This window comes from Zerene cesonia, unplaced genomic scaffold (genome assembly GCF_012273895.1).
Source record: "Zerene cesonia ecotype Mississippi unplaced genomic scaffold, Zerene_cesonia_1.1 Zces_u004, whole genome shotgun sequence".
Lineage (NCBI taxonomy): Eukaryota > Metazoa > Arthropoda > Insecta > Lepidoptera > Pieridae > Zerene > Zerene cesonia.
In genome coordinates, this window is record NW_024045134.1 from 425,508 (window position 1) to 447,733 (window position 22,226).

At 35.6% G+C, this 22,226-nt stretch overlaps 1 protein-coding gene across 1 annotated transcript; it reads left to right on the forward strand.

The window, feature by feature from the left end:
* The first annotated feature begins 660 nt into the window (after positions 1 to 660).
* LOC119838696 (pre-mRNA-processing-splicing factor 8) lies at positions 661 to 21,744 on the forward strand. Its single transcript, XM_038364776.1, has 35 exons — positions 661 to 831; positions 914 to 1,113; positions 3,162 to 4,050; positions 4,231 to 4,481; positions 4,612 to 4,774; positions 4,880 to 5,097; positions 5,267 to 5,493; positions 5,910 to 6,054; positions 6,255 to 6,436; positions 6,720 to 6,926; positions 7,173 to 7,463; positions 7,854 to 8,046; positions 9,962 to 10,149; positions 11,220 to 11,458; positions 11,953 to 12,099; positions 12,425 to 12,575; positions 12,757 to 12,964; positions 13,188 to 13,393; positions 13,615 to 13,805; positions 14,198 to 14,333; positions 14,423 to 14,592; positions 15,025 to 15,172; positions 15,312 to 15,440; positions 15,648 to 15,808; positions 16,213 to 16,404; positions 16,770 to 16,964; positions 17,209 to 17,380; positions 17,463 to 17,576; positions 17,872 to 18,045; positions 18,396 to 18,589; positions 18,829 to 19,044; positions 19,339 to 19,504; positions 20,131 to 20,334; positions 20,723 to 21,002; positions 21,247 to 21,744. Exons 2-35 carry the CDS (start codon positions 927 to 929, stop codon positions 21,405 to 21,407), a joined length of 7,095 nt encoding a protein of 2,364 aa, XP_038220704.1. The 5' UTR covers positions 661 to 831; positions 914 to 926; the 3' UTR covers positions 21,408 to 21,744.
* The last annotated feature ends 482 nt before the right edge of the window (positions 21,745 to 22,226 follow it).

The window sequence follows — 22,226 nt, forward strand, 5'->3', positions numbered from 1 at the left end:
CTATGTCTAAAATCACTTTGTATAATGGCAACACTTGTAAAATCAAAGACAAAATGTTTACTAATCAGCCAATAAGGCATAACCTATAGAAGTCTTTTAACAGTTATTCCAACTTAGGTAATTTTTCCCTAAATTTTGGACTACTTTGAAAAAAAGGTTTAGATGTATTTTTTGGAAAATTAATTCGTTAGAAGATTCATATAAAAATAACAATTCTTCGATTACACATTTTTTAAAGAAGATTTGGGATGTATATTTGTATATACTAAAACAAAGTATAAGTAGTTATACCTATGCATTACAAACTTTGATATTATATTACGTGATTTATTAATGATGGTTCTTTTCACAATAATTCAAAATGGAACCACCATTTCAAATTAATGCGCTACATTTAAAACATTTAATCTATCCTCAAAAATGTTAAGTTTATGTAAAGTCCGAGTCCGCATTATTAAAATCATATATGTTTTCAAAAATGCGGGCTCTTTAGAAGAAATTGACGTAATTTATGTTAGATAATTTATAAATAAAAATAATTGCGAAATATAAACACAACTTTTTTTATATTTAAAATTTTTTTTTAAGCAAATTTCCAAATAATTGAGGCAATTTTAGGGGATTTTGACTTAGGTAAGGGATACATTTTTTTATGAGTTGGTAACACTGCCTTTTAAAAGTAAAATGCAAATGGCTACGTTTGTCTTCGTTTAGCATTTTAGCTTTTGCGTGTAATTTTACAAGTGAAAACATGTGAAATATAATATACTTTCGAATGTTATTTACAACGATTGGTGATTAAACTTTAAGAACTATTGTGTAAAAGGCAAAGTGAGTGGACGTGTTTTATTTGTTGGTTGCCGGTCGTTGTACGAGGGGTGAGCATATAGTTACCACGCGTTTTTGTTTATAGAAAGGTAGCAGCCATGTCGCTGCCGCCGTATTTGCTGGGTCCCAACCCCTGGGCCACTATGATGGCCCAGCAGCAGTTGGCGGCGGCTCAGCAAGCGGCATTACAGGCGCATGCAGCCGCCGCTGCTGCTGCACCACCAGTGCCCCCAGCTCAGCCGCCGAAGCCTCATCATATACCAGAAGAAAAAATAAAGGAAAAAAGTAAGTACCACAGCTCCATTTCTCCATAGCAACAAATCTTGTTGTAGTTTTAAGGTTATACATTTTACTATGTTTTTGTTGAACAAGAAAATATTTGTTTATGCTTCTAACTCTCTGGTTTATTACGTTATTATGGTACATATAAATACTATGCTTATTGATGCATGGTTATATATCAAACTATAATTATATACAAAAAAATATTATGTATCAATTATTAGTTATTTTATTAATTAATAAATTCTAACAAATACAGATCAAGATTGCAAACTAGGGTTTTCAAAATTATATGCAGATCTCTAAAAATATATATCTCATCTTCCCATGGTTATACAATGTCTTGTACAGAGACCTTTAGTCAATAATTGACACACAAGACTTTCTACTGAACATAATATAAACTGTTATAATAAAGAGAAAAGATACTATTCAACTAAAATTATTGGAACATTATATTTACTACATAGTATTACAAACTGCTGAAGATTATTATATTACAAATTTCAAAATATTGTAAAATATTGTGTCAGAGGTGGCTCAGTGGTAAAGATCTCAGACTTAAACTGAAGTTTTAGGTTAAAAATGAGTAAATAAAAAGTAAAAATAATAAATAGGCAAGTATCCAAGATATTTATTGATTTTTTCAATTTATCTCCACACATTCATATTCACATAGCCACTGCTCAAAACATTGTGAAGAAACTGGCATTGTATCGATTATGGTCTTGAACCCTCATACGAGGCCAGTATCCCTGGTGTGGGCTGATAATGATGATTGATTTTCTTTTTATATTTTCTTTTACAATCATTTAAAGAATTGTTATAATTGAATGTAGAATTGAATTGATGCAGAAATAAAAATAATGTTTTATACTTATTCCCATTTGGGGCACTAAGGTTTCACAATTCAAGATTGATGTTGAAACTATTTCCTGTGGGGTAAATTAATTGCAATGGATATAATTTTCCATTTTAGTGTCAGTGGAAAATGCTGTTGTTGCAAACATTTATTCAATTCAACATGTTAAGATTTAAATAAAATTATTTGTTCATATGTCACCCCAATCCACTTGCCCATGAACTCGTAAACCCTTCTTGTAAAGCGAAAAGGATGAAAAAGAAGGATGTACTCTAGAGGCAGATGAGACACTGGTCTCGTCGTCTACATAATTGGAAATCCTCATCACCTCATCTGCTTAGTCTTGCAACTGATTGCATGTCTTAAAAAAATTGTTCACATGTGCGAGACAAGCACACTTTGGAACATGTGCCATTGTGCATGGAAAGTAGCACACTCCATAGCACATAGTCATGAAATAATTGCATGTCTCTAATACTGTCTTCCATACATTAAGTAATTAGTATTGTAGGTCTGGGAATCTCCCCATCACATAAATCTATGTGATGGGGAGATTCCCAGACCTATTTTGAATATTGTACAATATTGGGAATCCCCAATGCATGCTGTGAATACACATACATATAGGCCATATCCTTTTCCTTACCCTTCCCAGACCTTTCCTTTATTCCTCTTGTCAATACTTTCCAATTTTATGTCAGCAATCTATTTATAGAGGCATAAGGTCTGCAATCGACCTTACGTCTACAAATGTGCCCTAATCCTCAAATCAAGTATTATGAACATTCATAAGTTTTACTTCAATGAAAATAGTATATTAAAAAAAATGCTGATATAAGATGTTTTTAGAAGAATGGTCAAGATTTAGAAATTAAAAACTTTTCAACGGATTTTAAACGCGATTTATTCATTATATTATTAACCCGACGTTTCGAACACTTTACAGCGAGCGTGGTCACGGGGAGACTGACCGGACTGAATGAATAAATCGCGTTTAAAATCCGTTGAAAAGTTTTTAATTTCTAAATGTATAATACTCGCGTGAAACCAAACACAAGAAAATACTATGGTCAAGATTATAAAAACTTTTTTTGTTAATACCAATTAAGTTTCCAATTCTTATAACATTTGTAATTATTGAATATTGGCATTGATGGGTTAGAAAGTTAACATTATATTTTTTTAACAGCTACAAAATGGCTCCAACTGCAGTCAAAACGTTTCGCCGAAAAGAGAAAGTTTGGTTTTGTCGATGCACAAAAGGAAGATATGCCACCTGAACATATTAGAAAAATTATTCGGGACCATGGCGACATGACAAGCAGAAAATACAGACATGACAAACGTGTGTATCTTGGTGCACTGAAATACATGCCCCATGCTGTGATGAAACTACTAGAAAATATGCCCATGCCCTGGGAGCAAATCAGAGATGTAAAAGTACTATATCACATTACTGGAGCTATTACTTTTGTGAATGAAATTCCATGGGTAATAGAACCAGTGTACATAGCGCAATGGGGCACCATGTGGATTATGATGCGGCGTGAGAAGCGAGATCGTAGACATTTCAAAAGAATGAGATTTCCCCCATTTGACGATGAGGAACCTCCATTGGACTATGCAGACAATATTTTAGATGTTGAACCCCTTGAGCCTATTCAAATAGAATTAGACCCAGATGAAGATGGCGCTGTCGCTTCATGGTTTTATGACCACAAACCCCTACTAGGAACAGTTCATGTCAATGGATCTACATACAGAAAATGGAATTTGACACTACCCCAGATGGCAACATTGTATAGACTTGCAAATCAGTTGCTCACAGACTTAGTGGATGATAATTATTTCTATCTATTTGATTCCAAGAGTTTCTTCACTGCTAAAGCTCTGAACATGGCTATTCCTGGAGGACCAAAGTTTGAGCCTCTAGTAAAGGACAATTCTGCTGGAGATGAGGATTGGAATGAATTTAATGACATTAATAAGATTATCATTCGTCAACCAATCAGAACTGAATATAGGATTGCATTTCCATATTTGTATAATAATCTGCCACACTTTGTACAATTGTCATGGTGAGTCCATTTTATGTGTTTAACTTTTTTTTAATAGTGTCAATTTTGGTAAAATTATGCTTGTAATTTAAAATTACATCTTTGCTTTTCTTCATTAATTAAATTTAAATTTGTTATTTCGTTTATTTCAGTGTAATTAATTTAATCAGCCTCCATAGTTTATGTGTTTTCTTCTTGCAGGTATCATACACCAAATGTGGTCTACATTAAAACAGAAGATCCAGACTTGCCAGCCTTCTACTTTGATCCTCTTATCAATCCAATTTCACACAGACATACTGTGAAATCTCTTGATCCTGTGCCTGATGAGGAAGAATTTGTTTTACCAGAAGAAGTGACTCCCTTCTTGCAAGAGACTGCATTATACACAGATAACACAGCAAATGGCATAGCTTTGTTATGGGCACCAAGGCCATTCAATATGAGATCAGGTGAGATATTACATCAGCTCTACTAATTTGTATACTGATGTACAAATTATTCAGTTTTTACTCATCCATCTTTATTCTAAGTCTAGATTTTTCTTCTTAATTACTCATTAATATTACATGTACTCCATAGGACGTTGTCGTCGAGCCATCGATGTACCACTCGTAAAAACCTGGTACAAAGAACACTGTCCACCAGGGCAACCCGTGAAAGTACGAGTTTCGTATCAGAAATTGTTGAAATATTACGTACTAAATGCACTCAAACATCGTCCACCAAAGCCGCAGAAGAAGAGGTGAGTGTTTCTATTCATTTTAACTTTGCATTAGCTTTTGCAGATAGAGATCTTATTTTTTTTTAAATTAACAACACAATTGTTCAATTTTCCTTTTTTCCACAGATATTTATTCCGCTCCTTCAAATCAACAAAATTCTTTCAAACAACAACGCTTGACTGGGTGGAAGCTGGTCTCCAAGTGTGCAGACAGGGCTACAATATGCTTAACTTGCTCATTCACAGAAAAAACCTTAATTACCTACATCTTGATTATAACTTTAACTTGAAGCCTGTCAAAACACTCACAACTAAAGAGAGAAAGAAGTCGCGATTCGGAAATGGTAAGTTATTGTAGAAATAGACAATTACTATATTATTTATGTTAATCACAACTTTTTATCATAATGTACAACAATTTGTTTGTTTATTGAATATGCAAAACCTAACTTTCTACTTTAAACAGCTAGGTTCTTTTCAAAAAAGCTCAAATGTGGCTATAAAATTTTTCAGCATTCCACTTGTGTCGAGAAATACTCCGCCTTACGAAGCTGATAGTGGACTCTCATGTGCAATACCGTCTTAACAATGTGGACTCATTCCAATTGGCCGATGGACTGCAATACATATTTGCCCATGTTGGTCAACTAACTGGCATGTACCGGTATAAATACAAGCTCATGAGACAGATCAGGATGTGCAAGGATTTAAAACATCTCATCTATTACAGATTTAATACTGTGAGTAATACACACACTAACTGTACTTGCCTAATTATTTTGTAAACAAAAAACTAAACGTTTTCAAATTGTCTTAACTAGATCAAATTTAAATGAGAGCACATGGCAAGCACAAGCTTTTAAATAAACTATCATAATAATCAGTCCAAACAGTAATAAAATACGTGATTACAAAAAAATAATAAATATGCAGTTGAATTAATAACTTCGTCCTTTTTTTAAGTCAGTTGAAAACCATCAAGAATTTATTGATTAAATTTATTGATTTTGGTTCAAATTTTTCTTTTATGACAAACTTTTTAACCAACTAACTATCACATAATTTGACTGTCTGGCAGTGTTCTTGTCACTAAAATTAATCTATCATCAATGTCGAAATAGACATCTTGTTTAATTTAAAATTGTATTTTTATTAGGGACCAGTGTCCAAGGGCCCTGGTTGCGGTTTCTGGGCGCCAGGTTGGCGGGTGTGGCTCTTCTTTATGAGGGGTATTACTCCCTTGCTAGAGAGGTGGCTTGGAAACTTGCTATCTAGGCAATTCGAAGGACGACATTCAAAGGGTAAACATAATATTAAAAAAAAAATACTTTAGATGGACTATTATAATGATAACAAATATTTCTTCTTCCATATTAAGTTGTGTGATAGATAGGAATAAATGAATTATATTGAATTAAAAATGAGTCGATGAACTGGACAAGTAATATGTAAACCTTCGTGATATGAATTTTTATTTCACATACGTTTTTTTTTTACTAAGGTGTCGCAAAGACGGTGACCAAGCAGCGCGTCGAATCTCACTTCGACCTGGAACTGCGCGCGTCCGTGATGCACGACATTGTGGATATGATGCCGGAAGGTATCAAGCAGAACAAGGCCAGGACTATCCTGCAGCATCTGTCTGAAGCATGGCGCTGCTGGAAGGCGAATATACCTTGGAAGGTTTGTTATTTAAAATCAAGTATTTATGTTGATAAATACGTGTTGATGTATGACGTGAAAAATCCAATAATAACAAATTGTATTGTAACTAGCCATATTCTATTTATTACTAAGATTATCAAAATCATAAATATTGTAATGGCTGCTTCTACAGCCTCAAGATACATCCTATTAGGGATTTTATTGGCTGCCCAATATTATCGTCTAAAAGATAATATTTGGTACTTGCTCTACTTAACTACTTATAATATACTGTTTTCTGATTTTAATTTGAAACTCACAGGTGCCAGGTCTGCCAACGCCAATAGAGAACATGATTCTCCGCTATGTCAAAATGAAGGCAGACTGGTGGACGAACACGGCGCACTACAATCGAGAGAGAATACGGCGAGGTGCAACCGTAGACAAGACTGTGTGCAAGAAGAATCTCGGGCGGCTCACTAGACTGTACCTGAAGGCGGAGCAGGAGCGTCAGCATAACTATCTAAAGGTTTGTAGTGTTTGTTTGTAAGATTGAAAATTTTGGTAATAGGAACATACTTATCATATTTATCTTAATATCTGAAGTTATTGTGTTATGATGAATAATGTTTCATTTATTTTTTATCATATATCACTAATCTTTCAGCAAGTGGTGTTTTCTTTAATTAAAATAATTGAGTTCTCAGTGTGAAATTTATACAAAGATAAACTATTATTATTATAATAATAAATCATTATTATTGTTACTATTCAGGATGGGCCTTACATCTCGCCAGAGGAAGCCGTTGCCATCTACACAACAACCGTGCATTGGCTGGAGTCACGCCGTTTCGCTCCCATCCCATTCCCTCCCCTCTCGTACAAGCACGACACGAAACTGCTCATATTGGCGCTCGAGAGGCTGAAAGAAGCCTACAGCGTTAAGTCGCGGCTCAACCAGAGTCAGAGAGAGGAGCTGGGCCTGATCGAGCAGGCGTATGACAACCCGCACGAGGCGCTCTCGAGAATCAAACGTCATTTGCTCACCCAAAGAACGTTCAGAGAGGTAGGTTTATGTAGATTACAAATTATTCAATACATAAACAATTTAATATTAATTTTTAGTTTTATAGCATTGAAATGCTTTAGGACACATTTTCAAAGAACAGAAAAAATTTTATCATAGAAAAATTCTGAATTTAATATTGTCATTAATTTTATGTCATGTCATGAATATTTTTTGTTACATATTTTAACTCTTTCAGTATAAAGTAAGGCAAAGATATTATGACACACTTTACACATTTTTTTATAAATATTTAGCTCGTTATATGAAATACATGATTATGATCTTATAACTATGTATTTAATTTCTTGTTTAACACTTAGCTGGAGATTCATAAATTTTCTAGCAATCATGATGCACTGCATTTCCTAATTAATAAATAATTCACAGGTGGGCATAGAATTCATGGACCTCTATTCGCATCTCGTCCCAGTATACGACGTGGAACCCCTCGAGAAGATAACAGATGCGTACCTGGACCAATATCTCTGGTATGAAGCAGACAAACGTCGTCTGCTGCCGCCGTGGGTCAAACCGGCGGACACTGAGCCCTCGCCGCTGCTCGTGTATAAGTGGTGTCAAGGTAATGTGGCGTGCATGGTCTAACAAACTATTTTTTTCGTTGCATACGAAATAATTCTACAAAAAAATTACGAGAAAATCTATGTTTTGATTTTTTATATCTTAAAAAATGGCTGATATATGTACGATCAAAGTGCGTACTTCGAGCCGAAGATTTTAAAAACGCGGGCCCCCACACGCTATGTCCGATTACGTTACAAGCGCCTTCATTTTAAGTGGTGTACTCAACGCCACTGTACAATAAAAATCTTAGTTACATAGATTTCCGTTATAAATATTACCAAAAAAAATCTGCTTTAATTCAACAATAAAAATATCTGATAGAATAATTCTTTTTATGTGTCTTTTGACCCAAACTGAGGAAGAGCCCCTAAAACTGAAGCTGAATGTTGTGTAATAATAAGTGTATCCTTGTTTTTTTAATTACCTTTGCCTCATTTTACCAAACAAAAAGTGTAGGAAACAGGGCGCTGAGGCAGCGAGGCTCTAATTTTCGTTTATATAAACTATGTTTTTTTTTATATTCGTTTTGATAAGGGAATATAATATCTTTTTCATATTATAACCCATAAGCTTAAAAAATACAACATACGCGTTTTTCTTTACCGGTTGTTAAACGGTTCGAGCCTAACATAAAAGATGAATGAAGGTTTTTTTTAGCATAAGAGGTTCTCTCGTAGGTTTCGTAAACTCCGAAATTCTTTTTAAAAAAAATTTCGATTTTTACGAATCGAAAAATTGTCGCGGGGTTAGGAAAGAAACAAATAATATTTTTTAACAAAATCGTAAACGTATCGAAACGAAATAATTGTATTTAACAAATACCTAAACATACTTCAAAATGTCTGAACTAGATGAAATTGGAATGGTCCCAAATGAAATTAAAAAAAATGTGGAATAAAAAAAGAATTGGTTCAGGCAATAAATAGTTATGAGATAACAAACACAAAAAATGTAGTTGTATTGATAACCTCTTTTTTGTGAAGTTGGAGAATTAGTTTAATTATATGAGATACTTTATTAGTATTAACTATATAAACACACCACACTGGAAGGCGATTCTGACATTACAGCAAAAGCGTTATCTCGGATATTCAAAAAAGATCTTCTCAAACTCTCTCCTTGTTATAACTTTGGAAATACTGCATGTAATGAAGTGAAATAAAAATTTATGTGATTTACTTGATCAACCCTCCGAATGAAAATATATTTGATTGTAATATTTTGACCCCTTTGTGTTCACCATGGCAACTATCAAGAATATAATATCAAGAAAGAACATACCAATGTGATTGCCCATTGTGTGCGTTGTGGCATGGAGATTCGTGTGTATATATCATCCCCTTGTTACAAACCTCACCTTGGTTGATTACATCCATCTACTTGGCTTTCTGGGAATATACATGTTGTCTTTTGTGTTTTTCAGCTTTTTACTATTTTGTGATATGAGAGGTGTGACGACATTAAAGTTTTATATGTGTACCAAATTTTAAATAAATCGTGTTTCAACTGTGTATGTAATGTGCTATGGAGTTATTATAGTTTTAACAGTGAACAAATCCAATAATTTTTCTACTGGAACAATTTTATTCAATATGAATAAGAAGGCGACCTTATGAGTATTTAAGCAACCTACAACTTTAATACTATTGATACTTAATCACTAGTAATAGTTTTCGAAAAAACAGTACTAATATGAATACATCCACTGTCAATAATACGTAAGGCATCCACTGAAAATCAGTGTTATTATGCTGAGTGGTGGGCCTAATTAAGGCACATATATATTTTAAGTACCTAATAAGTGACCTTTATTGTTATATTTATCTTCGTGTATGTGTCAAAATAAACTTATTTCGTATTTCTTTCTAATACAAATTAGTAGCAAAACAATGCTAATTCCAATCTTTATACAGGTATAAACAACTTGCAAGATGTGTGGGAGGTCGGTGAAGGTGAATGCAACGTGCTACTGGAGTCGCGCTTTGAAAAGTTGTATGAGAAGATAGATCTCACGCTTCTAAACAGGCTGCTGCGTTTGATAGTCGACCACAATATTGCTGACTATATGACCGCTAAGAATAACGTCGTTATTAATTACAAGGTATACACTTTATTGTTATTATTATAACTAAAATATATATGATTGAGTTTTCTTGTATCATATTATCTCCGTTGCAAGATTGTTATATGGAGTGATTCTCGGCTAAAAAAAATGGCTTCACTCAATGATAGTTAATTAGTTGTTATTGTTTTATTAATTGCTCAAATTAATGAATGAAACTGATATGCAACAATGTAGAAAGTTTGTTGAATAAATCGAAATAGTTTTATAAAATCAATAAAATGAAACAAATGCGATCTCTTTGTTTTATGAATGAAGATAAATATAATAATCAGCAATATGAATGAAGTGATGAACCGCGTAGGGGTCCTGAAACCAGAGAGGCCCTGTGCTCTGGGGGCGGGTGTTGCCCGCGGCCGTGCTGATCGCATCGAGCCTAGGGGACACTCGTCTGACAATACGCTTTCTGATCATTCCAAATCGACTTCATTTACTATTCTTCGATTTTAACTAGGTTGATGTTAATATTTTTTAGAAATTTGCTAAAACACAATGCTACAATATGCACTGTGCTATATCTTCTAATATATAAAATTCTCGTGTCACAGTTTTCGTTGCCATACTCCTCCGAAACGACTTGACCGATTTTGATGAAATTTTTTGTGCTTATCCGGTATCTATGAGAATCGGCCAACATCTATTTTTCATACCCCTTAATGATAAGAGTAAGGCAGAACAGCGTTTGCCGGGTGCAGCTAGTCTAATATATAAAATTCTCGTGTCACAGTTTTCGTTGCCATACTCCTCCGAAACGGTTTGACCGATTTTGTTGAAATTTTTTGTGCTTATCCGGTATCTATGAGAATCGGCCAACATCTGTTTTTCATACCCCTAAATGATAAGAGTAAGGCAGAACAGCGTTTGCCGGGTGCAGCTTGTTTTACAATAAATTAATTAATGCTGATGATATCGACCGTTTGTGTGTCCATATGGCACATAATTTCTATTCAACATTGCTTATGTTACGTTTTATATAGGGAAGTAAATAAATAAATTTCGATGAAATATACTGCATACCTAAAAAATGACTAACTTACATCTACAAATAGGACATGAACCACACGAACTCGTACGGCATCATTCGAGGCCTGCAATTCGCATCGTTCATAGTCCAGTACTACGGCCTGGTGCTGGACTTGCTGGTGCTGGGTCTGCAGCGCGCCAGCGAGATGGCCGGCCCGCCGCAGCTGCCGAACGACTTCCTAGCGTACCAAGATCGCAACGTGGAAACTGCGCATCCGATACGCCTGTACTGTAGATACGTCGACCGGATTCATATATTCTTTAGGTGGGTTTTGCTTGGGCATCATTGCTGTGTTCATTATGCATATAGTGATTATGTGGTAGTTCGCATTTTTTTTTTTATTTAATATGGTAATCCAACACCTTTTACGTTATAACTTATACATAGGATACATAGATTTACATAGTTCTACCTAGGGACAACGCGTTATAAGGGAAAACTAGTTTTAACTTGAAAATATATAGTACTCATTCTGCAGATACCGTCAAAGCTAATAATTTCTCCAATAATGAACATAATATAGTTGTGAAAATAGGCTATTAATTCTGAACTACACAGTCAGTATATGCATATCTCTGTTTTGGTTGTTTGCAAATTATAAATACTAAGTATGTAGTAAAATAGGTTTGAAATTCATTGATTTATAAATATCTTATCACAATCTAAAATTGAGATACTGTTTTTTTCTTTGCCCGCCTTTTATCGAATTTTACTATATGTACTATAATATTTTATAGAATAAAATAATTACAATACAGATTCACGGCCGAAGAGGCGCGCGATCTAATACAGCGGTACCTCACCGAGCACCCCGACCCCAACAATGAGAACATTGTCGGTTACAACAACAAGAAGTGCTGGCCCCGTGATGCGAGGATGAGACTCATGAAACACGACGTTAACTTGTGAGTATTATGTGAGAAATATTGTTTCCTGTTTGTACTAAATCTCAGTAAGTACTCAGTGAAAAATCTGTTGATATACGTTATTATTGTAACGTTAGAATAATTTCAAATATTGAGAAATTTAAGACTAGTTTTAAATATAAAAAAGATTTTTAATCATTTATTTGTATGGATATTTTAGGTCGACGAGCGTGAATTTGATTAAAAATATAAATTTTAGTATGTACTTATATTCCTGTCCCCTAATATGATGTTAATACACTAGTATTTTCTGTATTTTTTTCATATATTTGCATTCATAATTATAATATTTTTGAAAATCCAGGGGTCGAGCAGTATTCTGGGATATAAAGAACCGTCTGCCGCGCTCCGTAACCACAATACAGTGGGAGAATAGCTTTGTTTCTGTCTATTCCAAGGACAATCCCAATTTGCTCTTTAATATGGCTGGATTTGAGTGCAGAATTCTACCAAAGGTATGTACTCAGTTAATGATAAATATTTTTTTTTCCTATACAAAAATTATGTTATACTTTTTTCTATACACCACATACATATTTTAATTTCTTAGTTTAATAGCAGAAATAGTATAGACCTAATAGCGTCTAATTTAAACAATAATTTGTGCTTTTTTTTTTTAAATAACATTATTTACAGTGTCGCAGTCAAAATGAGGAACTGTCTCACCGGGATGGTGTGTGGAACTTACAAAACGAGGTGACCAAGGAGAGAACGGCCCAATGCTACTTGCGCGTCGACGATGAGTCGCTAGCGAGGTTCCACAACCGCGTGCGTCAGATACTCATGGCGTCCGGGTCCACCACGTTCACGAAGATCGTCAATAAGTGGAACACGGCGCTTATTGGTTAGTGTTCTATGACATAAACAAAAATAATATGGTATGATTTTGGGATGATTAAATTATGTAATAATTAACTAAACATAATCGTTTTGAATAAAATCAATAATTTATGCAAAACGATTTTGTTTACTTTAATTAAACAAGAAAAAAGCCAATTTTAATAAGTGTTTATTAGCTCTTGTTCTAACTTTGATAGATATTCATATTTAAATATTTATTATTGCAGGACTGATGACTTACTTCCGTGAAGCAGTCGTCAATACCCAAGAGCTATTAGATCTGCTTGTTAAGTGTGAGAATAAGATTCAGACCCGTATCAAGATTGGTCTCAACTCAAAAATGCCTTCCCGTTTCCCACCGGTAGTGTTCTATACGCCCAAAGAGTTGGGTGGCTTGGGAATGTTGTCTATGGGGCATGTGCTCATTCCACAGGTAATTAGATGTAGAACGTTTTAATAAAGATCGTCATATTTTTATATCACATAATTGGATGACTTAAATATAGAAAGGACTAAACATTAAAAATTCCCGGGTACTGTTACTAGCCGTAAAGAATATATTTTTTGTTATAATACGACTGAAGGTACTTATCTTTTGACATAATTTCGTATAAACTACAAATAAATAATAATTTCCCTTTCTCTACTCTCAAGTCGGACCTGCGCTGGTCGAAACAAACGGACGTCGGCATCACGCACTTCCGCTCAGGCATGTCCCACGACGAGGATCAGCTGATACCCAACCTGTACCGCTACATCCAGCCCTGGGAGGCCGAGTTTGTGGACTCGCAGAGGGTCTGGGCGGAATATGCGCTCAAACGGCAGGAGGCCAACGCGCAGAACAGGTAATGTTTGAGTTTTAGTTGGGGAAGCTTCGTAAGTCTAATGAAGTGTTAGTGTGTGCGAATCAGCTCACACCCAACCGTACCATACCCAAAATGTGTGCTTCTTAAAATGTGACAGTCTGTAATAAGTACGGTTCGTCTGACGTAATTTATGGATCACCCGTATATTGTAGTTGAACTAGTATATTACACTTACTACCACGTGATGAATTGCGTAGGGGTCCTGAAACCAGAGAATCCCTGTGCTCTGGGGATGGGCGTGTGCTACAAAATTGTCGATCGCAATGTTTGTAGGCACGTCTGTCTGAGACTACGCTATCTGATTATAATTAAACATTTATATTATTATTAATCTAAAGGGTATGTATATCGAAATAAGTTGTGTTTTCTAGGCGTTTAACACTCGAAGACTTGGAAGACTCATGGGATAGAGGCATTCCAAGAATAAACACGCTGTTCCAGAAGGACAGGCACACGCTCGCGTACGATAAGGGATGGCGGATTCGAACTGAGTTCAAACAGTATCAGGTAATTAAAACATTACGTAAATTTTCAACCCTCAAGTTGTGATTTAAACCTACATCCATGACTTTCTTTACAATTGTCTAATTTCCCAGGTCCTAAAACAAAATCCCTTCTGGTGGACGCACCAGCGCCACGACGGCAAGCTGTGGAACCTGAACAACTACAGGACGGACATGATACAAGCGCTCGGTGGTGTCGAGGGCATCCTGGAGCATACACTCTTCAAGGGAACATACTTCCCCACGTGGGAGGGTTTGTTCTGGTGAGTTTTGTGTACTGAGCGAGCATAATCTTCTATCATTAATAATAACAAGTTACACTAACAGGGACAAAGAAATGTCCTAACCAAAAGTTGATTCAGGTTGGAGTTTTAGTGCTTGTGAATCCGACGTTAATTCCTCTGAATAAATTCTTCTGGTTAAATTTTTATTGCTGTGTATTTACCAGCGAAAAGCAATCGAGGCCCAAAAAGGATTATTTTCTTGGGGACAAAAATCATTTGGAAGAATGAAAAGGAATATGAATTGTAAGATAGAAAATAATGTTTGCACTTATTATTAAATAGAATTACTGATGATCTAGCAAAATATCAACGAAAAATATTATGAAACAGCAATAGTCTATAATGTTATTTACCAAGTAAGTATTGATATAAATAGATCTACTAATAATACTAAAACTTTAATATATACAGGGAGAAGGCGTCAGGTTTCGAAGAATCGATGAAATACAAGAAACTGACAAACGCCCAGCGATCCGGTTTGAACCAAATTCCGAACCGGCGATTCACACTCTGGTGGTCGCCCACTATCAACAGAGCCAACGTGTATGTTGGTTTCCAGGTAAATAGCATTGATGTATTTTAATGATTATCATAGTAAGTAATAGAAAATGTACAATACTTGAAATGTGAAAAATGCAACTTTTAATATCTATAGATAAAAGATAAACCCATTTTGAAACTGATGTTTGCTTTTCTAGGTACAATTAGATTTGACGGGTATTTTCATGCATGGCAAGATTCCTACATTGAAAATCTCTCTCATCCAAATATTCAGAGCTCACTTGTGGCAGAAGGTCCATGAGTCTATTGTTATGGACTTGTGTCAGGTAAGTGTCCATTTAAAATATATCAAGCTTCTTATGAGATTTTGAATTGCCTTAATATCTATTCTATTTCAAATTTAAAAGAATTATATTTTTAATCACATTGCATTATAGAGAATTGTAATTTTTCAATGAAAAACGGAGCTATTATTATATTATAAGATACCTTGATACAATCAAATTAAACAAGTTATTTATCATTCCATATAGGTATTTGATCAAGAGCTAGATGCACTCGAGATCGAAACTGTGCAAAAGGAAACTATTCACCCGCGTAAATCTTACAAAATGAACTCCTCCTGCGCCGACATTCTCCTGTTCTCTGCATACAAGTGGAATGTGTCTCGGCCTTCGCTCCTGGCTGATACGAAGTGAGTCAATTATTCTTAAACGTTGATATGAGTAGTGGGTCTATTGATTTTCATTTAAAATAGAAGTGTCATTTTGTCAAATTGAAAATGTGAAAATAGTTGTTATTATTTGCTTATTTTAAATATGAGAAATAATATATTTATAGCCTGCGATGCGATTCTGGTTGTAATTAAAGGTCACTTCTGTATTTACCAAACATTTTCTATAAATTATAAGCGAAATATAGGGCATAATAGTGTCTAATTTAAAACTATCCAACACATTAAAAAGTTATCAAAGCCGTATAAATACTGAGTAAAAAAACCGACTTTCTTCTCATTTATAGCTGAATAAATAAAGTTAATGTTTCTTGTAATAAAAAAAAGTTTCATGATCTTTTGACGACTATTATTTCGTTTTCCAGAGACACAATGGACAACACAACGACGCAGAAGTACTGGCTCGACATTCAGCTGCGCTGGGGCGACTACGACTCGCACGACATCGAGCGATACGCGAGGGCCAAGTTCCTCGACTACACAACTGACAACATGTCAATATATCCCTCGCCCACCGGGCTGCTCATTGCTATTGATTTGGCGTATAACTTGCACAGGTAAAATAATAGCTATGTATGTACTTTATAGATTTAGTATGAATAGCCTGAATAAATCATTAATAAATAAATCCGTGTATTTTACATATATTAACTATGAAATCTCTAATTTAAAAGTTGGCAAGAAGCATAGTGAAGAGAATTACTAGATGGAATTTTAGATCGTGCTATTTGCATCACTTCATGACTTAATAATTACCATATTATACTCATTCTTTGTTCTTTTCTTGAATATAAAAGCTACAATACATCCTTCATAATCATTTAAGATTAGATTTTTTTTGGGTTATTTTATCTATAAAGGTTTAACTCCAGACTATTTATGTGTATCCCTCTAATTCCGCCAATCTTAATCTAATCAACAGTGCATACGGCAATTGGTTCCCGGGATGCAAGCCGCTAATCCAGCAGGCGATGGCCAAAATAATGAAGGCCAACCCCGCGCTGTACGTGTTGCGAGAGAGAATACGCAAAGCCCTCCAGTTGTACTCGTCTGAACCGACTGAGCCCTACCTGTCCAGTCAGAATTATGGAGAGCTGTTCTCTAATCAGATTATTTGGTAAGATATATTAAATATAATTTTTAACTTTAATAACTTTAATAAACCGTATGATCTATTTAAAATAGTAATAATTATAAATAGATTAATTTAATAGTTCTAAAAAGTAAAAAATATGTTTTTTTATATTATGTTATAACTCATTAACTGTTGAACTATATTAATTAAAAGAATTGGAACTGCAAAAGTTATAAATGAATATAATACGCAATAGTATGAAATATTTTTTCTGCTCTTCATACAGGTTCGTAGACGACACAAACGTATACCGTGTGACGATCCACAAAACATTCGAGGGTAATCTTACAACGAAACCGATAAACGGCGCCATCTTTATATTCAACCCGCGTACGGGACAACTGTTTTTGAAGATCATTCACACGAGCGTGTGGGCCGGCCAGAAACGTCTAGGACAGGTAATATACGGAGAAACTACTATATATAAAATATTCGATACGTCGTTAAATAGCTTCTCATAAAATTTATTTTATATGTTAGCTCGCAAAATGGAAAACGGCTGAAGAAGTGGCGGCGTTGATTCGATCGCTGCCAGTTGAAGAACAGCCAAAGCAGATTATCGTCACTAGAAAGGGAATGTTGGATCCACTTGAGGTAGGTTTATAAGAATTTTCTTCCATAATAACATTACTACAATTTTTAAATTTGGCATCTATCATAAACATAATGTGTAATAATGTTTTATTGAGTTATGATTGTCATTTGTATTAGTCTGGAACTAAAATGATGGTAACAATAATCAAATTTATATTCTGCATTTTTTATTACGTACCAATAGGTATAACGTGACTTCCTACCTGCAACATTATAATGATTTATTTAATTAGTTGTTAATTCGAATGTATACATTGTAATTTCGTCTATTTTAATCGTAATTATTTCATCCCAGGTGCATTTACTCGACTTCCCGAACATCGTGATCAAGGGTTCCGAGTTACAACTGCCATTCCAAGCCTGTCTGAAAGTGGAGAAGTTTGGTGACCTCATCCTGAAGGCCACGGAGCCTCAGATGGTGCTATTCAACTTGTACGATGATTGGTTGAAGACTATTTCATCATATACAGTAAGTGTTATTCTTGAAACAAATTAGCAAATTATTTGGTTGTATATGAGATTTTCAAAACAGTATATGTACACCAAATAATTTTTTTAAAGACCTTTGTATTAATGTTATGCCTATAAAATATTTTGATATTTTTTTAATCATTTCACTAGGCTTTCTTAATAATAATTTATTTAAAACGTTTCTAAGTAGGTAGAGTTGCGCTGGTTTCGGGGCTAACCTATACCTACGGATTAATCTCACGTCTTTTATATTTATAGATATAAATTTATTTAGCACTAAATTACAATTTTATATTAAAATAGCAACAATAATCTCCTGTGTGTATAACATTTAATCCATCCCACCAGGCGTTCAGTCGTCTGATCCTCATACTGCGCGCGCTGCACGTGAATACGGAGCGCACCAAGGTGCTGCTGAAGCCGGACAAGACGACGCTTACCGAGCCGCACCACATCTGGCCGACGCTCAGCGACGACGACTGGATCAAGGTCGAGGTGCAGCTCAAGGACTTGATACTGGCCGACTATGGGAAGAAGAACAAGTGAGTACAGTTATTTTGTAAACGGCGTTCCCGAAAACGAGGGTCTTTTATTTAATTGACTGTTTATATACTTTTTTGGTCTTGTTACACGATAGCTTCGTGAGTTTTCACAGATGGGCGTGATTCTTTTTGTGTATGATCTTTGTCAAAGTGGGAAAGCATGAAGTGAGCATAATCCCTTTTATAGTCTCTATCTTTACGAAACATATAATGAATTTTAACCATTTGAATCACTCCAGCGTCAACGTGGCTTCGCTCACGCAGTCCGAGATACGCGACATCATCCTCGGCATGGAGATATCCGCGCCGTCGGCGCAACGTCAGCAGATTGCCGAAATCGAGAAGCAGAGCAAGGAGCAGAGTCAGTTGACCGCGACCACCACGCGCACGGTCAACAAGCACGGCGACGAGATCATCACCTCCACCACCAGCAATTACGAGTCGCAGACTTTCAGGTTGGTTTGCAGTATATGTGAATTAAATGTACCCTACATATGTAGTACGTACTATATTAAAATGGAGGATTCTGTTGATACAGAAACTTTAATTATTTATTATAGAACTTATTAGAAGTAGAGACACGATAACTTATGCATTTATAATATTGGTGGGATTGTATATTATTCATGCTTATAATTTTTAAACAATAAAGTAATTTGATTTACAAATGTTTGGTACACTGTATATTTTAATATAAAATAAGAAACATATATGTATTTAAAACTATAATTAAAACATTTTCATTACAGTTCTAAAACGGAATGGCGAGTGCGTGCTATATCCGCTACGAATCTGCATCTGCGTACAAATCACATCTACGTCAGCTCGGACGACATCAAGGAGAGCGGGTACACCTACATATTACCAAAGAATCTGCTCAAGAAGTTCGTTACAATCTCCGATTTGAGAGCACAGGTAATATTGTCTTTCATAAATTTTAATCTTGAATAAGTGTTTCAAAACTTATCATACCACAATCATTATCATCATCATCATCAGCCTATATATGTTCCCACTGCTGGGACACAGGCCTCCTATGAGGGTTCAGGCCATAATCCACCACGCTGGCCAAGTGCGGGTTGGCAGATGTCACATGTCGTCGAACTTTTGATTCTTGGACATGCCGGTTTCCTCACGATGTTTTCCTTCACCGTTTAAGCAGTGGTGATGTTATCCACATGCGCAGATAAATTGAAAAATCAATTTATTTCCTGCACGCCCGCCCGGTCTCGAACCCCGACTTATCGATTTTGAAGTCCGAGGTTCTCACCACTGAGCCACCACTGCTCATTATCATCATCATGATGATAATAATTTAAACATTAATGATTTCAAGTAATAATATATGGAACTAAGTAATAATATACTAAATGGAAATATACATCAAATAAATATTCTTATTATTTTATTTCCAGAATACAACAAAAAAAAAAATTGCAAATGAAATGTTGTATCATAGACCAACCAACCAAACTTATTGCTACATCCAAAGTTAAATTTACATTATTCCTCAGTAATTCACAACATGTCGTCTATTGCAGATCGCGTGCTACCTGTACGGCACGTCGCCGGCGGACAACCCGCAGGTGCGCGAGGTGCACTGCGCCGTGCTGCCGCCGCAGTGGGGCACGCACCAGAGCGTGCACCTGCCGCGCCACCTGCCCAAGCACCCGGCGCTCGCACACCTGCAGCCGCTCGGCTGGATGCACACGCAGCCCAACGAGCTGCCGCAGCTCTCGCCGCAGGTACGCAGCCAGCACAGATACACGGGTGCATATTATATGCGCGCACGCAACCAAACCTGTGCGTGTGTGCTTGCGTTCACGTGATCCTAATTCAATCGTCGGACAGATTGATCTTATTTTTATTTTTAGGTTTAATAGCATTGATATGCTTTATTAATAAGAAATATTTGAAGAATAGAAAAAAAAATATTATCTCGAGTAGTCTCGGTCACCCATGATGCCGCCTCAGTAATCGTTCACTCTTTCGGGACGGTGAGACCAATGATTTTGTTCGGACATCGCATCACTGGCGCCTTTACATAGCTTTTATTTTTACTCGTTGTCGTGGAATTGTACTTGTAAATGATTCGCCCTGACCTATTAACTAAGATTTTATTTTCCTACGCAGGACATAACTGCGCACGCAAAAATCATGGCCGACAATCCATCCTGGGACGGAGAAAAGACGATCATCATCACTTGCTCCTTCACGCCCGGCTCCTGCTCGCTCACAGCGTACAAACTCACCCCCAGTGGGTACGAGTGGGGTGTGAAGAATACTGACAGGGGCAATAACCCCAAGGGATACTTGCCCAGCCACTACGAAAAGGTTCAAATGTTGCTGTCTGATAGATTCCTTGGGTACTTCATGGTGCCGTCGCAAGGCAGTTGGAATTATAACTTTATGGGTATGTTTATTGCATTTAAACATTATTTATATCAACGTAATATGGAGACTTGATTACTTGTTTAGTGATGTTTTATAAATAAAAAAAAGGAGTATGTGATCACCATGACAAAAGAGTATCTTATACATTTTTCGAAAATTATTTCGTGTAATAATTAACTTGTTTAATTTTAATTTTTAACAATCAACAACAAATCAATATACACACACACAGAATATTTTATTAATTTACAAACCATCCAAAGGTGTGCGCCACGACCCGAACATGAAGTACGGCGTGCAACTGGGCAACCCGCGCGAGTTCTACCACGAGGTGCACCGGCCGGCACACTTCATGAACTTCGCGGCTATGGAGGACGCCACGGCGCCCGCCATCGCCGCCGACAGAGAGGACGTGTACGCTTAGGATTATAGGATTAAATACTACTAGGGTCGGCAGTTTTCTGTTTTGTTCTGGGTACTTAATGGAAGATATTATGTTAGACTATTATGTTGTCTAATATACGTTTGTAATAAAGTTGAAGTCTAAGTTTACTTTGATTTAAATATAGGTAGTATTTGTCAATAGTACAGCAACTCCACATACCCTGCGTCTGAGATTACAGTCCCTTGTTCAATAGTTTGAATGATTTATTTCATTGGTTAGAAAAGACTGTATCTTCCATTAATGACATCTGCTTGTTTGATATAATTTGAATTGAAAACTGTATATAATATAAGAATAAATTGTTTCGTATATTGTGCTTTTGTGTTTTATTTTCACACATATTATATCTCAATGTTATGGCAACACGACAAAGGTGAATACTTTCTTATAATTTTAATTCTTCGTATGAAGGTGTCAAAAGCAATGAAGATAATTTGAATTGAACTAAGCATTTGCATAAAAATTAAAATATCGTATGTGATTGCAGACCCGACCCGAAATGTTACTCTATATATCAAGGCTAGTATCTGGAATGGCTGAACCTATTTTAATGGAGATTCACTGGTATAGGGCAAACGAATTTGGGCGACCGGTTTGTTCTGTACCCGTATTTGGGAATTGATTATTACTTTCTTGTTAAGCTTATGTATTATAATAAACTACGAATATAAATATATCAGCCTGAAAAAAATCCAAATTGTTCTTTCAATAAACATTTAAATATAAAATAATATACTCAACACTGATGCATCAGTAAATCGATATGAAAGAATGAAATGAATTAAGCCTTACTATATT

Excerpts from the sequence above, each read along its gene's own strand:
- LOC119838696 (XM_038364776.1), top strand. The coding sequence starts at position 927 with ATGTCGCTGCCGCCGTATTTGCTGGGTCCCAACCCCTGGGCCACTATG. Across the intron at positions 6,055-6,254 it reads CGAAGGACGACATTCAAAGG|GTGTCGCAAAGACGGTGACC; the intron begins GTAAACATAATA and ends TTTTTTACTAAG. Across the intron at positions 12,965-13,187 it reads GTGGAACACGGCGCTTATTG|GACTGATGACTTACTTCCGT; the intron begins GTTAGTGTTCTA and ends TTATTATTGCAG.